Raw genomic sequence first — 14,826 nt, 5'->3', positions numbered from 1 at the left:
TAGCTCACTTGGGAGAGCGTAGTGCTGACAACACCAAATCAAGGGTTAAGATCTCCTTACCCAGGTCATCTTTTTTTTTTTTAAAAAAAGAAAGAGAATGGATGATGAAACTTCATTTAGAAAGTAGGGAAGGTGTAATTGTGAAAGAGGAAAGAAGTTTTGGTAAAGAAAACACTTGGAAGTTGAGAATCTGCAAATTGATTTTCTTAAAACTCTTTGAATCCTAGGTATACCCCACTCCAATTAGACAGAAAGAAGTCTGGCTTGAGAAAGTAACTGCTTGAGCTAAAGCTGACCCACAACTCCAATTAGAACACCATTAATCCTTCCGTCCAATACCCAGAATCCAGACTTCTTGTGCCCATAAATGTGTCATGTGTCGTTTTGTTTATGCTGTTCCCATTCTCCTAATTTCCTTTCTTATCTATTAAAAAGTAAGGGCCATCTCAAATCCCAGCCCCTACCCAAAGCTTCCCTTTTCTCTGAATTCATACTGCACAGAGTTTGAACTTCTCTTCCCATCCCTGAAACCTGCATCATGTTATTTTAGCAGTTTTGTTTCATGAAAATTTTAATAGACTGTAATGTAGTTTCTTGCAATAGAGTTTGATGTACTTACAAGACATAAACTTTGATATCAAACAGCACATGAGCTCCAGGAGGCCAGAGACTCTATTTTTGTTCTGTGTCATATAGCCAGCACCTAGCACAATACCTGGCATATAATAAGAGCTTAGTAAATATTATTGAATGAATGGACTTGAGTCCGAATCTTAGCTACTCCATCACTTTTTAGCTGAGTGACACCCACTCACTTCAGAATTTATTCATTCGTATATTAATTCAACAAATATTTGTTGCATGCCTTCTAATAGCTGAGCACTATGCTGGACATGGGGGACATAGTGGAAGAAGAAATGTCCCTGTCCTCAAGGAACTAAAGCATTTAGTTACGGAGGCTGTACATGAAGATGGAAAAGACATCCAGTATGAGGCCTAGAGGAAGGAAAAAAGAGGGAGCTGCAAGTAGATATATAAGGCAGAAGTATAAAAGGCCCTCCTGGGCCAGGCCGTCATGGGCCTCATCTGTCACATATGAGAATGTGAACTTGACTATCAAAACTCTAGGATACCACTGAGGGACTGGAAAATGGGAAGGGTTGAGGACAAATTTTAGAAATCCCATCCAGGCAACAATGGGGAAAGGGGTTTGCAAGGAGATGTGGTTACTGCTCTTATCTACTTGGGATGTGACAAGAGCCAGAATAAAGCAGTGGCCATGAGACATGGCCCCAAGGAGGTAGATTTGAGAGTAACCAAGAAAGTCCAATCAATTTGACTTGGCAATTGATTAGATATAGGGCAAGATGGAGAAAGAGTCAAAGGTTAACACCCAGGTAGAAAATACAAAGCCCTCAGCCATGGCAGTAGCCATTGGGATGGAAAAGGAGGAACAGATAACGAGAGTATGGAGAGATAATCTACTGGACTTGATGATGGGTTTTGGATGAGGGGGGTGAGAGAGAGTAAGCAAATCATCCTAGCTTCCTGGATCTCTGTCTTGGGTAACAAGATCAGTGAGTCAGAGAATATGGGAAGAAAAGCAAGTTTGAAAGGCTGTGGGCAAGTTACCTCACCTCTCTAAGCTTCAATTTGTCCATCTGTAAAATGACAACAGTGACATCCAGCTCTTAGGGTTGTCATGAGAATTAAATAACCTGGAAAATTACAGGACATGGAGTAGATGCTCAGTAAACTTTTGGCTGATACTAATAATGATGCTTGCTCATGTGCTCAAGCACTTAATCCTCACAAAACCCTATAAGGTAGGTACTATTATTATTTCCATTTTACCATTGTGGAAACCGAAGCACAGAGATGTGAAAAAACTTTACCAAAGTCGACAAGTTAGTAAGTAGCAGAGCCGGTTTCAGAACCCAGGCAGTCTAGCTCCAGAGTCTACATTTTTAACCACTTCACAACACCTTACTGCCTTTGGAACCTGTAACTGGACTTGAGGGAAGAAGGGAGGAAATGACAGGAGACATGGACAGACCTTAGCCAATAATTCATTCCAAGAGCAGTTTTTATTTAGAAATATGCCTCCACAACTTGGTGGCAGCCTGGGAGAAGGTGGCCCCTGGCTTGCTTGTTCATTCTTTCCCAGCCCAAGCATCAGGTCCTTGGGGCAAAAGCAAAGGGTCACGTTCTTAAATAGTAACATCCCAGACAGCCTCTGTGGTCTGGGGCTTGGAGTGCTGTGAAAAACGAGCCTGGTTTCATCCGGACTGTTTTATAGTTGGAGGACTTCAGCTCCTTCTCCCAGCAGGGGCTGGTGTCACCCACAGGCCAGCTGTGGCCAGGTCCTGGTGGATATGACGTTGGGAAGAACAAGGGGCTAGGAGAGGCTAATTTTCTGGTGCTGGATCCAGTTTATTTTCCTGAGGGGTGGAAGCTGGGACAGGAGGCTCATTCCCACCATTGAGGGACTTCTGTTCCTCGCTGCTGTTGGGTGAGGGGGTCCTGATGCCCTGCGATCCCCAGCGTGTCAGGCGCTTTAGGGAGGAGTCACGGCGGGCAAGCAGAGAGGGCTGGAAGCCTGTGAAGGAGCTGCTGGTGGTGGGACGCTTATCTGGCAGAGAGAAAGCAGGCAAGTAAGGAGAAAGGTACACGTGAAGGGGAGAGGTGAGGGCCCTTGCATCAGCCTCTCAGAAGAGGAGAACGTCCTGACCTTCAGTCCCACCTTTGCAGGCCCTGGAGATCTGGAAGTATCCCTTTCTCCTTCTTTTCCAGGGAAAGCTCCAGAGTCCACCCCTTCTCACCTCCAGGCTCAATTGGATGCATGAGCCGGTTCATCTGGACATTCCAATGTTTCACATTGGTGCTGGCCTGGCGCAACTTCCGCTGGGCAGCCTGTGGGAGCAGGGCCAGTGGGGAGTGGGTCAGAACCACCATCCATGGCAGAGGGTCTTGATCTTTTCAGGTTCATAGGCTTCTTAGAGTCTGACCAAGGCTACTGATCATTTCTCCAGAAAAACCCACTTACGTTCATAAAGAGTTATGTATATGAACAGAGTGTGCCTTCAATTTCAGGGGACTCATGGACCCACTGACCCACAAAGGGTAAAAATAATCATCATGATAACTTCCATTTATTGAGCTGCTACGATGTGCTAAACACATTTATCATCTTATTTAACATCCAGAGCAGAAGTTAACAACAAATAAATTCAAAAGAAGTTAAGTGACTTGCCTAGGGATACACAGTGAGCTCTAAACCACGGCACTACCTCACCTTTCCAGGACCTAATATAGGAACCTCTGCTCCAACATTTACAGAGCCATTAGCAGCGGCTGTGGAATGGGGGATCATGGAGGAATTTTCCTTTCCTATGTTACGTATTTCTGTGTTGTTTGAATTTTTTATGACTATGTAAGCCAACAAAGCAAAATAAAATAATCAATATTAATAAAAATAAAACATCAAAAATTACAAAAAAAAAGAACCCCTCTTCTTTGGAGATTCAGGCTCCAATGAATGAAGCCAAAGTACAAATAGCAAGATGGGGGCTTGGAAGAGGAGGAGGAAAATATTTTGCCCAGATTAATTATAATGTTCTCTGACTGTTGGATGGTGTTTCCCAGATTGATCCTCACCTCCCAATAAACTTTATGAAATGAAATAACAACATTAACAAAAATAACGGCAAATGTTTCTTCAGCACTTACTAAATATCTTGTATTACCTCACTTAATCTTCATAATAATGCTATTACCAGTTTCCTTTCCCAGATAAGAGACTTGAAACTCTGACAAGTTAGGCAATTTGCTGAGGTCACACAGCCAGCGCATGATAGAGTCAGGGTTTGAGGGAAGGCAGCCCGGCCCCAGATGCCCCGCCGGTCTGCACGCTGTCCCACCGTGGGCCTCACCTCCACATCCTCATCGGCCCTCTGCCGGTTCTGCCGCACCTCCTCCAGCTGCTGCTGGGCCTGTTGCAGGGAGCGGCTCTGCAACGCCATCTCCTGCTCCAGCTCTTGCTTCTCCTGCTGCGCCCGTTCGATGTAGCGCTCCTGCTCCTCCTTCAGCTGCATCAGCTGCTTCAGCTTCTCCTCCTCCTCCTCCAGCAGTCTGTTGGGAATGCACTGCATCGTCTCCAGTGCCGAGGCATCCCACAGATGCTCAGTAAGCAGGAGGATGGGGGGAGAACCAGAAGGATCCCTCAGGCCTACCTGGTCTGGGCTAGGCGAACGGCCTCCTCATCACGCCGAGCTTTCACCTCCAGTTGCAGGGCCTCCTGCAACCGCTGCTGCATATCCTCCAGCTCCTTGATGCGCTGCCGCTGCCGGGCAGCCTCCTCTTTCTTCAGCTCCATCTCAGCCTGCATGGAGGCCCGGGCCTGCGGAGGGGGGCACACAGAGCCAGGTCAATGGCAGCAGGGGTGTGAAAGGGCGGGTTTGCTGCCCTTCCCCCAGGGCTCTGCCAGCCCGGCCCACATAGGCTACCTGAGGGTGAGGGTCTGGGGAATTTCTTCATGTCAGAGGTTTCCTGATCTGACCCTTTTCTGAGAGCCTAAGTCAGATAATTGTCAATGAACAGATGCCACATGGGGGAAAGGGGCTCAAGTTATTCCCTTCCTAGCACCAGCCTTACTAATAATTATTATATATTATAATGTAATATATAATTAAATAACATTATAAATACATTATATTATAATTAAATAATACTTTAAAATATATTATGGTCACCTCCTTCCTAGCACCAGCCTTAATAATAATTATTATTATATACGTATATTATATAATTATGGCTGGTGCTAGGAAGGAGGTGGCTATAATTATTACAACAACTTAAAGTTATTGAACACTTTAAAAGTGTTTCCTGATTTAATCTTCACCCTACTTCTATGAGCAAAGGTCTATTGGCATCAACATTTTACTGACAGGTAAATGAAGCACAGACGGGCTAAGTAACTTGCCGGAGATCACAGGACTTCTAAGAGGCAGTACTGGGATTGGATCCACGTGGGATTGGATCTGACTCCAGCCAGATCCAGGTCTCTTAAACCCTAAATCTAATTGTCTCTGCACGCCTAGTTCGTCTATACATGCGTCCCGACTACCTCCCATCCTACGTTCCCCAAACTGGTTTCCTTGTAAACTCAGTTCAAGTCTAGTACAACCTGGTCCAAATTAATCCCCAATCACACGGTCTTTAGCGGCTCCTTCTGCCCAAGCCGGTTCCCCCAGCTAAGGTCTCCAACCAAGGCCCACTCTACACCTATCACTCAGCTCAGACCCCTCCCCACATCACCCCTCGTTTCAAACGATCCCTCGGCCAGGTTCTCTGCTCCTCTCTCCCTTCTTAGCCACAGGTCTCCTGGCACAGACCCAGACCTCTATCCCTCTTTCAAGCCCACGGGCTCTGTCCCAACAGTCCTTCATTCCAAGTCCCGTCTCAACGCGCATCCCTCAGCCTGGGGGCTCCACCCTCTGCCCAGGCCCCACCGCGGTCCTCCTCTCCCCGGCCTAGCCCCACCTCATCCCTCGGCCCACCTGCTCCGCCCAGGTGCTGGCCCCACCTGCTCGGCCTCGCGCAACTGCCCCTCGAGAGCCTGCTGCAGCTCGCGGTGCTGGCTGCGGCGCCGCTCCTCCTCCTCCTGCAGCAGCCGCTCGGCCTGTCGCTGCGCCTCCTGCAGCAGCTCCAGCTCCTGCAGCTTCCGCTCCTTCTCCTCCTGCAGCTGCTGCAGCCGCAGCAGCTCCTCCTCCTTGGCTGCCCGACGCCGCTCCCGCTGCTCCCGCTGCTCGCGCCGCTTTTGCTTCAGGTCCTTGTGCAGCGACGTCTTCCCCTCGGCCTGCAGCCGGATCGCCGTCTGAATAGCTGCGGAGGGAGCGAGAGAGGGTCAGCCGGTGACTAGCCCACCGCCGGAAAGGGGCCTTAGGAGTTTCTCGGGGCCACTCCCCAGTCTCCCGCTGGGCAAAGTATATTATCACTCCCTTGTCACAGATGAGGCGACTGAGGGACAGCCAGACCCAGGCCACCCAGCGAGCACTCACCAGCCGTCCACTCCTGGCGCTGGCGCGTGTCTGAGGCGCTCATCTCATACGTGCGTGTAGCCGTCTTCACACAGAACATGCAGCGCTTCCCGTCGCGGTCCGGCAACACCTGGGAGAGGGCAGGTGGCCCCAGCCAAGCTGGCCTCACTGGGGTCAGGGCCGCCCCTGCCCGGCGTTGCTCCAGCTCAAGCCCGTACCCCTCCTGGCTGACCATCTTCCCTGGGAACTCCACTCCTCTCACTCGGCCAGGAGCCTGTGTGGCCCGACGATTGGTTATACGGGTTTTGCGCCCCCCAAAGTCTGTAGCCTTTACTCTTTGAAGGCTGAGTAGGGCCATTTTCATCTCGGTATCGCTCTAGGGCCTAGTACATAGTCGCCACTCAATTAGTGTTTATTGGATCATGCTTGAACACTTCCAGTGACAGGGTCCTCACTATGCACGACCACTCGTTTCCACATAGCCCTGCCCATTGAGAAGGTTCATTCATTCATTCCGCAGATATTTTTTGGAGCACCTCCTGAATGCCACTCATTGTTTGCCTAACAGACCAAATCCCTGCCTTCACTGAGCTTACATTCTGTGGAAAATAACACCTAGATTACTTATAACACCTAACACAATGTAAATGCTATGTAAATAGGTGTTGTACGGTATTGTTTTTTATTTGTACTATTTTTTATTGTATTGTTATTTTTTATTTATTTATGTTTGAGTATTTTTGATCCATGATAGGTTGAACCTGTGGATATGGAAGGTGTACTGTATTATTCAGCCTTAAAAAGGAATAACAACATAGATGAAGCTTGAAAACATTATGCTAAGTGAAAGAAGCTAGACACAAGGACACAAATATTGTATTATTCCACTCATATAAGGTACCTACAATAGGCAAATTCAGAGACAGAAAGTAGAAGAGAAGTGACCAGAGATGGGAGAAAAGGAAATGAGGAATTATTACTTAATGGGTATAGAGTTTTTGTTTGGGGTGATGAATAAGTTTTGGAAATAGGAAGTGGTGATGGTTCCACAATATTGTGAATGTACTTACTGCCACTGAATTACACATTTAAAATGGTTGAAATGGCAAATTTCATATATATATATATACACACATAATATATATAACTACTATTTAAAATATTGTTTTAAGCCTCTTAATAATGAACAGAGCCAAGGGAGGAAAAGGGAGGGGAAGAAGGAAAGGAGAGAAGCATGGAGAGAGCGTAGGGAGGCATAGAGTTGTCAAAGGGAATGGAATTTGGGTAAAGGAGAAAGACCTTTAAAAAGGATTTTTAGGACTGTCTGGTTAGCTCAGTAGGTTAGAGTGTGGTTATAACACCAAGGTCAAGGGTTTGGATCCTGATACGGGCCAGCTGCCAAAAGAATAAAGAAAATAAAAAGTATTTCTAGAAAGATTTGCTGTGTAGTGTAGACGTAAGCCATCCCTGAAAACTTTAGCAAAATCCACAGTTACTCATGATGACTTTCTATCTGATTTGCGGTTTTAGTGCTTTTAAAGTGCTGACATGGATGAAAATGGCCTACACAAAGGCAAAACGAAACAAAACAGAAAAAAATAAAGGAAAAAAAAACAGAAGGAAAAGAAAAGAAAATGGCCTTCAGGTACCCAGGTATATTTGGGTACACACTAATCAATTAAAGCAGAAAATTGTGTCACTGGCTTTTCTCCATGCGCCCTCCTCCTGACCCCTTATCTTCACAGCACTCTGGGGACCCCCTCACCTCCACACAGCAGTGTGCGTCCAGCAGGATAGTGCCCCTTTTCTCTTTGCACTCTTCACTCCCAAAGTAGCAGAGACAGCTAGGCTGCAGCTGGAACCAGCGTTCTGCCCAGTTCCTCCTCAGGTGCCCCCGCTTCCACAGGTAGCCCTGCTGGCCAGAGTAAAGTCAGAGGTTTCACAGGCTCCCCTGCTTCACCCCTTCCTGGGATCCTCCCCTGGTTCCCAACTTGGCTGACCTGCTTCAGGACATCTTGGATGAGCTCCTGGTAGACCTCATGGATGGCCATGCTGAGGGTGTCCCGCCCCACGCCCCGCAGGCAGCGGCCCGAGTTGAAGAGCTCCAGAAGCTGCCACACACTGATACCCCCAGTGGTCTGGGCTGCCTGGGCCTCCTGGGCCAGCAGCTCCTCCAGCTCACTCAAGCCCACCTCCAAGCTCATGCTACTGAGCACCTTCTTCAGTAGGTATTCCACCTGGAAGGGGAGAAGGAAGGTCTGGTGACTGCAGCACGCAATGTTGCCAACACCAACACCAGGGGGCACTCCCATCTGACACCCAAAGCCTGGGCAGAGGGGATGAAGGACAGGGGGCTGTAAGTGGAGGCACCAGGGGCCAAATGCTGGTGGAGACAAGGGTAGAGACTTGGGAGGGGATCTGGAGCCCCAACCCCAACTCAGGCTTCCTCTCCCGCTCCCCAACCTCCAGTCCCACTCCTTCCTGCCTTAAATTAAGGGCAGGGTAATGGCGGGAGCTGAGAGCTGGGGGTCAGGCAGAGACGGCAAATCACAGAATACATCAGAGGGGGTGCAAGGGCCCTCTCACCCAATACCCTTACTTTGCAGATGGCAAAAGCAAGGCCCAAAAGGAGAAGTGACTTGCTTTAAGTCACGCAGCAAGTTAGAAGCAGCCAGAACTCAATTTGGATCTCCTGAATCCCATTTGGGTCCTTATTCTAAGGATGAATCCCCAAGCCTGGGATCCTTCCCTTGAGGGAGGGCAAGGGGATTGGGGGTGTGGGTAAGCAGGGCAGGGACAGGAAACCTGTAACAGAGGAACAGGAAGTGGTGGTTGGGGTACATCCTGCTGCAGTTTGTTCTCACTGCATGTTGATCACAGAAGCAAGTGGCCTCCTGGCCTCTGAAAGGCCACCTTGCTCCAACTGGCAGTGATCTAAAGAGGATAGCCAGCCAGGTGTCCGTGCAGATGGACACATGTCCTTCTCCTGCCCCAGAAGTTTTTTTGCAAAACTCTCTTTAGGACTTCCACCCTGGGGGTTAGGGGTCTCATCTGCGGGTTTAGTGGAGGCCACCAGTTCAGGGCTCAGGTAGCTTCCCTCACCCTTCCCACAAACAGAAGCAAGGAAACAAATCTGAGTGCAGTTAGACATGCTAGGACTTCCTGTGAACACAGAGTCTCCCTCCCCTGCATACCTACTCTAATGACCTAAATTCACCTTGGCATCTCCACAGCCATCAAGAAGACTAAAGAGTCAGGAGAAGCTGAATGGGCAAGGGAGAGAAGTGGGGAAAAGAGGGAGAGTACAGGTGGACAGGAAAAGGGCTGCCCTGGTTTTGTCTATGAGTTGAGGAGGTAGGGGCTTCTCCCAGGATGCCCTCTCTCTGGGGCTCTGAGCTGAGTTTTCCCTGGCTCTCCAGAAAAAAAGACAGAAAGGGAAGACCTGGAACCAGGGTCAGGCTTGGTTGCCACCTGGAGTAACTGGAGAGTTACTTTCTGTCTCAGGAAGGTCTCCCTTCCCCTTATAAAGCACCCCTCCTAGATTGCCACAGTGCCTAAAATTCTGCCATTTGATCTTAAATGTTCTCATCTTAAAATGCTCAGTAATTTTAAAAAAAAAAAATGCTCAGTAATGTATCAGGCATTTACACCTCTGTGTAAGTAGAATTTGCAGATAATTTTCCTACTGTGAAGGCTAGCAGAACTCTGACGGAAGTGTAATTACAGTTCTGTAAGAAGGCACAATTGCTCTGATACGGGCAGTTTGAGGCATCTGGAGACAACTGGGTATGGACAGGTACCAGCATGGGGATAGTGAAGAAAGGAGATGTGGGAAGGTACAGAAGGTGATTTGGCCTCCTTTGCGGTTTTGCTGAGGCCTGGCCCCAAGCAACTCAGTCCCTGTGGCTGCTATCACCCTCACCTCATCAGGAACCATGATCAGAGGGTACTTGTCCTCAGACAGGAAGTTGAAGAGGCACCAGAGGCGGAAGGCATCCTGATTGGAGAGCATGCTGTTCCCGTTGCTATCTGCCCGATAGTTCTTCTTGGCCGTCAGGGTCCAGCACAGCTCATCAAAGTGCTCTTTAACGAAAGCCCCCTCCTCCACCTGCCACCAGGCCTGCAAGTCAGCCAGCTGCCCCAACCCTGCTCTACCACCAAACTAGGCTCCAACTTAGTTTCATCTATGCCCCTGTTACCCACCCTGCCAAGTCCAGGGATCTAACTTGAGGAATCCCTGAACCGATTACCAGGTAACTAGCTGGTTCCAACCACCCCGTTCCCCCTAGTACACCCACACCCACCCAAGTCCCCTGCCAACAGAGAAACTCTAGTCCTGTAGCCCAGGAGACAAACGAGGGGAATCCCAGAGGGGAGCAGACAGCTGAGAAGAACATGGGAAGACAGTGACAAGTGGGAAGAACAGGGGGGACAGAATGGAGGGGGGTGCTGGAGAGTCCTTTGTAAAGGTTATAGCGGGAAGCTAGAAGTGGGCCTAGGCAGGGACGGGGTGGAAGGTTATGGGAAGGGTGGAGGCTAGGATAGAGATGAAGGACATTAAGGGTGAGTTGAGGAACAAGGAGGGGGCAGGTGGCGGGGATGTGACAGATGGAGATGGGAGAGCAGGGATGGACAGAAGAGGGAGTTTATTGGGGGGAAGAGTTGAAATGGCAAGGTATTCCAGGCTAGGGAAGTGGAGAAAGATTAGAGGTGCCCCCCACACAAGCCGGGCCCCACCTTGTCCAGGATGTACTTATTGAGGTAAGGCATATAGCCCTGGCTGGACACGGGGCCGTCGTCATCATCTCGGAAGTGCTCCTCCAGGGCCACGGGGTCATGGGGGATGTGCAGGACCGTGTACAGGTTGTGGGACAGCACCTGAGGCAGAGTGGCAGTTTGCCTTCCTGCACCCCAACCAAAACTGGGCCAAAGGACTGCTCCCCACCTCCCTGCTCATCTCCCCGCCCAATCCTGGCTGAGTTCTCTGCACACACTGTTCAGTTAAATAATAACTAAAACTTGTATACTTACTATGTGCCAAACACTGAACTAAGCACTTTGCCTATCATTCACTTAACACCCATAACAACTATTCATATCCTCATGTTACAGATGAAAAAACTCCTGAGGCCCCAAGATACTTCTCACCCAAGGTCACAGCTGGCAGAGCTGAGATTCAAACCCAGGTGGCCATACTGCTTCATTAGTTATCAGTGTCCTCTTTCTACAGACAAGGACACTGAGGGCTCAAGGGATTCAGTAATTTGCCCAAGGACCCACACTGAGTAAGAAGCTTGGGATTCAAATCCAGTTCCATCAGATTCCAAAGCCGAAGTTCTTCCCATGATGCTGGGCTGTCTGCAGGGAAGCAGTCTGCCACCCCAGGGCAGAAGCCACAAATTTATCATGGTTTCCATCAAAGACACTGTTCAGGCTGCAGTGTTCCTAGCACCCAAGTGTGTCTGCTTTGGGAAGGACCCCTCAGAAGACTGAAGGGAGCTGGAGAGGGCTCAAAGAAGGGTCATGAAAAAGGTCCGGGAGGGGCCAGCCAGTGGCTCACTTGGGCGAGTGCGGTGCTGATAACACCAAGGCCACGGGTTCAGATCCCTATGTAGGGATGGCCGGTTAGCTCACTTGGGAGAGCGTGGTGCTGACAACACCAAGTCAAGGGTTAAGATCCTCTTACTGGAAATCTTTTTTAAAAAAGGAAAACCTTGGCGATGGGGAGGGCAAGGTTTAGAAGGGATAGTGGCCATGATGGTATGCACAAAATGTGGGTGCACTGAACCCATCCATGATATTAGAACAAAGCGGTTGAGGTTTGAACAAGGAGATCTGGTAAAAGGCCTTGAGATAATTATGTTATAGCACTTATAGCAGACAGTGTGAATGATTAAAAATAGTCACAATCACACACTATGTGCCAGCCACTGTGTGAGGTACTTTTTACTTTTTATACCCTATTTCTAGCCTCCACAACCACCTTGATACAGGTACAACTGTTCCTCTTTTTCAGATGAAGATACAGAGGGTTGGAGAACTTGAGTAAACAGCAGAGCTGACATTGGAACCAGTGTGCCTGGCTGCAAAGGCTGCCTCCCTACTAGAATGTGGACTCTGAGCCCCTCTCCCCAGTTGGAACTCTGGAGACAAGGTTCATCTTTATCCCACAGCACTCAAGTCCTCTTGCGCACACCAAATGCAATCAATCAATTCCGTGTTTAAGGACTTCTTCCCACCAGCACTTCACCTTGGATGTTCCTCTCCAGGAGCTGGCACTGTCTCAGAAATGGTGTGTGTGCCAAGTCTTCATTTTTATTTATTTATTTATTTGTTTATTCATTCATTCATTTTGAGAGGATGGGGAGCAAGAATTGAGACTTCTCCCCAGTGTTGCCCTGAGCCTCAGGTTATCTTCCACAAAGTGGGAAGTAAGGAGGCCCAGTGAGGTGGTTGGCATTTTTTCCCCTTAATTCCCTCGGGGTAGCCATCCCTGGATTTTTGGTTACATGAGCCAATAAATACCCTCTCCCTTAAGCTGTCTGAGTTTGGTTTCTAGCACTTATATCCAGAAAAGTCCTGACTAATACATCTGTGGTCATAGGATACCAATCCCCACTCTGTGGGTGCCACTGGCTCAATGCCTAGCACTTAAAATCCAGGCTGACCAACTCAGGAGAATAATAATGTCAAACATCCACTGACCACTTCTGAAGTGATAGGTGTTACTCTAAGAGTTTTACATATTCCCATCTGCTGTGTCTTGGCCTCTTTTCAAAACTACCCATGTCATTATTTTCCTCAAAGCCTCTTAAAACACCTCTTTGAGGAATCTTCCTGCATAGCCCCAGCCAAACGACTACACTCCAGTGAGGGGAGGGAACAGGGAAGGCCAGCAACCTTCACTCTCTGGTTGAGTGCTCTTAGATAAACTCCTTCACCTCTCTGAGCCTCTGTTTTTGTCAATAAAACAGGCTAATACCTGCCATGGAGAAGGGTTGTGAGGATGGCATGAGATGATATATATGGAGCACTGGACTCAGGCCTGCAAAGAGCAAATGTTAGTTCCCTTCCTATATGGAAAATGCTGCTTTTTACCTAACAAACTGACATAGATGCAAAAGACAGATAATATCAAGTACTGAGGAAGTTGTGGAGAAATGGGGACTCTAATGCCCTACTGGTGAGGTATGAATTGGCAGTCTTTGTAGAGGGCAAGAATCTATCGAACTTGAAATTGGGCAGGACCTTTGCCCCAGCATTTCTAATCATCCAACCTATAGATGCTCAAGGGATCAGAGCTGCATGTACAAGAATGTTCGTTGAAGCATTGTTTATAATATAAAGAATTGACAACAACCCAGGACTACTTCAGTAGGGGACAGGTACACCATGTCATGGACCACTACATGTGGCTGGAAAGATTTTACTTCTGCCACTTGTCTGCTCATGGGCAAGTGATTTAATTCTCTAAGACCTTACTCTTCCTCCTCTGTGAAGATAACGATGGGGTACAGGTACACCATGTCATGGACCACTACATGTGGCTGGAAAGATTTTACTTCTGCCACTTGTGTGCTCATGGGCAAGTGATTTAATTCTCTAAGACCTTACTCTTCCTCCTCTGTGAAGATAACGATGGGGTCTATTCCAAAGGGTGGTTTTGAGTGAAGAGCTTAGCACAATACCTGCTGCATAGTGCATTGCTTAGTAAAAGTTGTGAGCTACTTTTATTATTATATTTGTATGAACAGACATGGAAAGATATGCATACTATACTGGCATGCAAAAAAAGCAAGCTGCAGAATGAAAGGTTTGTAAGATAAATATATATACAAAGATTAGGATGAATCACATGAAACTGCTATTTTAGTAGGTCAAAGTGATCAAATGTCAGAAACTTTTTTTTTTTTTAAAGATGACCGGTAAGAGGATCTTAACCCTTGACTTGGTGGTGTCAGCACCATGCTCTCCCAACTGAGCCACAGGCCGGCCCCAAATGTCAGAAACTTAATATGGTTCAACCGAACGTGCTTATTTGTATGTGGAAAAAACCTATAAGACTCAGCAAACTGTTAACAGTGACCACCCGCCCCCACCCTCACCACTCAGAGAGAGGGGTGGAGGGTAGGGAAGGAACTTGCATCTTCTTTAACATTATGTTCTTCTCTACTCTTTGAATTTTTTTTTTTCCTTTTTGTCTTTTTTTTACTGACTGGTAATGGGATCGCAACCCTCGGTGCTGCGCCCGCACCGCGCTCAACCAGTGAGCGGGAACCGGTCTCCACATGGGATCCGAACCCTCGGCGGGAGCGCCACCACACTCCCAAGCGGCGCACTCTCCAGTGCGCCACCAGGCCGGCCCTACTCTTTGAATTTTTTAACCAGTAATGTTTTACTTTTATAATACATTCCATCTTCTTTAACACTATATTATTCTGCACTCTGATTTTTTTAAAACCAGGAGTATACATTTTTATGACAAAAATTTAAAACAATAGAGATAAAAAACAAAGGGTTCCATTAACCTCTTATTAACTTGCCCTGTTATTAAGGTGTTCTGTAATAACACTATTTCGCTGTTCACTGTGTTAGACATTTCTTGTGGGCAGCAAGGATCCCAATCCCAACCCTGACTCAGGAGATCAGGATAATGTCCTCCACACACTGAATGTTTCTAACTCCTCAGGTCTAACTTGAATGCCCCAATGGTTTCCCATTGTTTTCTTTTTTTTTTTTTTTTTTTTTTTTTTTTTTTTTTTTTTTTTTTTTTTTTTTTTTTTTTTTT

General features: G+C 47.6%; 1 protein-coding gene across 1 annotated transcript in view; it reads right to left on the bottom strand.

Annotated features, from left to right (window-relative positions):
- Positions 1-2,068: 2,068 nt before the first annotated feature.
- Positions 2,069-14,826, bottom strand: part of DEF6 (differentially expressed in FDCP 6 homolog (mouse)) — an 18,764-nt gene continuing 6,006 nt past the window's right edge. Inside the window, exons 2-11 of the mRNA XM_008572422.1 lie at positions 10,776-10,916; positions 9,961-10,146; positions 8,039-8,275; positions 7,804-7,950; positions 6,060-6,168; positions 5,585-5,883; positions 4,233-4,399; positions 3,933-4,131; positions 2,823-2,913; positions 2,069-2,632 (exon numbers count right to left, since the gene is read on the bottom strand). Coding sequence (XP_008570644.1) covers positions 2,409-2,632; positions 2,823-2,913; positions 3,933-4,131; positions 4,233-4,399; positions 5,585-5,883; positions 6,060-6,168; positions 7,804-7,950; positions 8,039-8,275; positions 9,961-10,146; positions 10,776-10,916 — 1,800 coding nt within the window. The 3' untranslated portion in view covers positions 2,069-2,408. The remainder of the gene's footprint in view (positions 2,633-2,822; positions 2,914-3,932; positions 4,132-4,232; positions 4,400-5,584; positions 5,884-6,059; positions 6,169-7,803; positions 7,951-8,038; positions 8,276-9,960; positions 10,147-10,775; positions 10,917-14,826) is intronic.

This window comes from Galeopterus variegatus, unplaced genomic scaffold (assembly GCF_000696425.1).
Source record: "Galeopterus variegatus unplaced genomic scaffold, G_variegatus-3.0.2 Scaffold783, whole genome shotgun sequence".
NCBI lineage: Eukaryota > Metazoa > Chordata > Mammalia > Dermoptera > Cynocephalidae > Galeopterus > Galeopterus variegatus.
The sequence above is the reverse complement of the archived record's forward strand: the minus strand, read 5'-3'. Positions and strand labels throughout refer to the sequence as shown.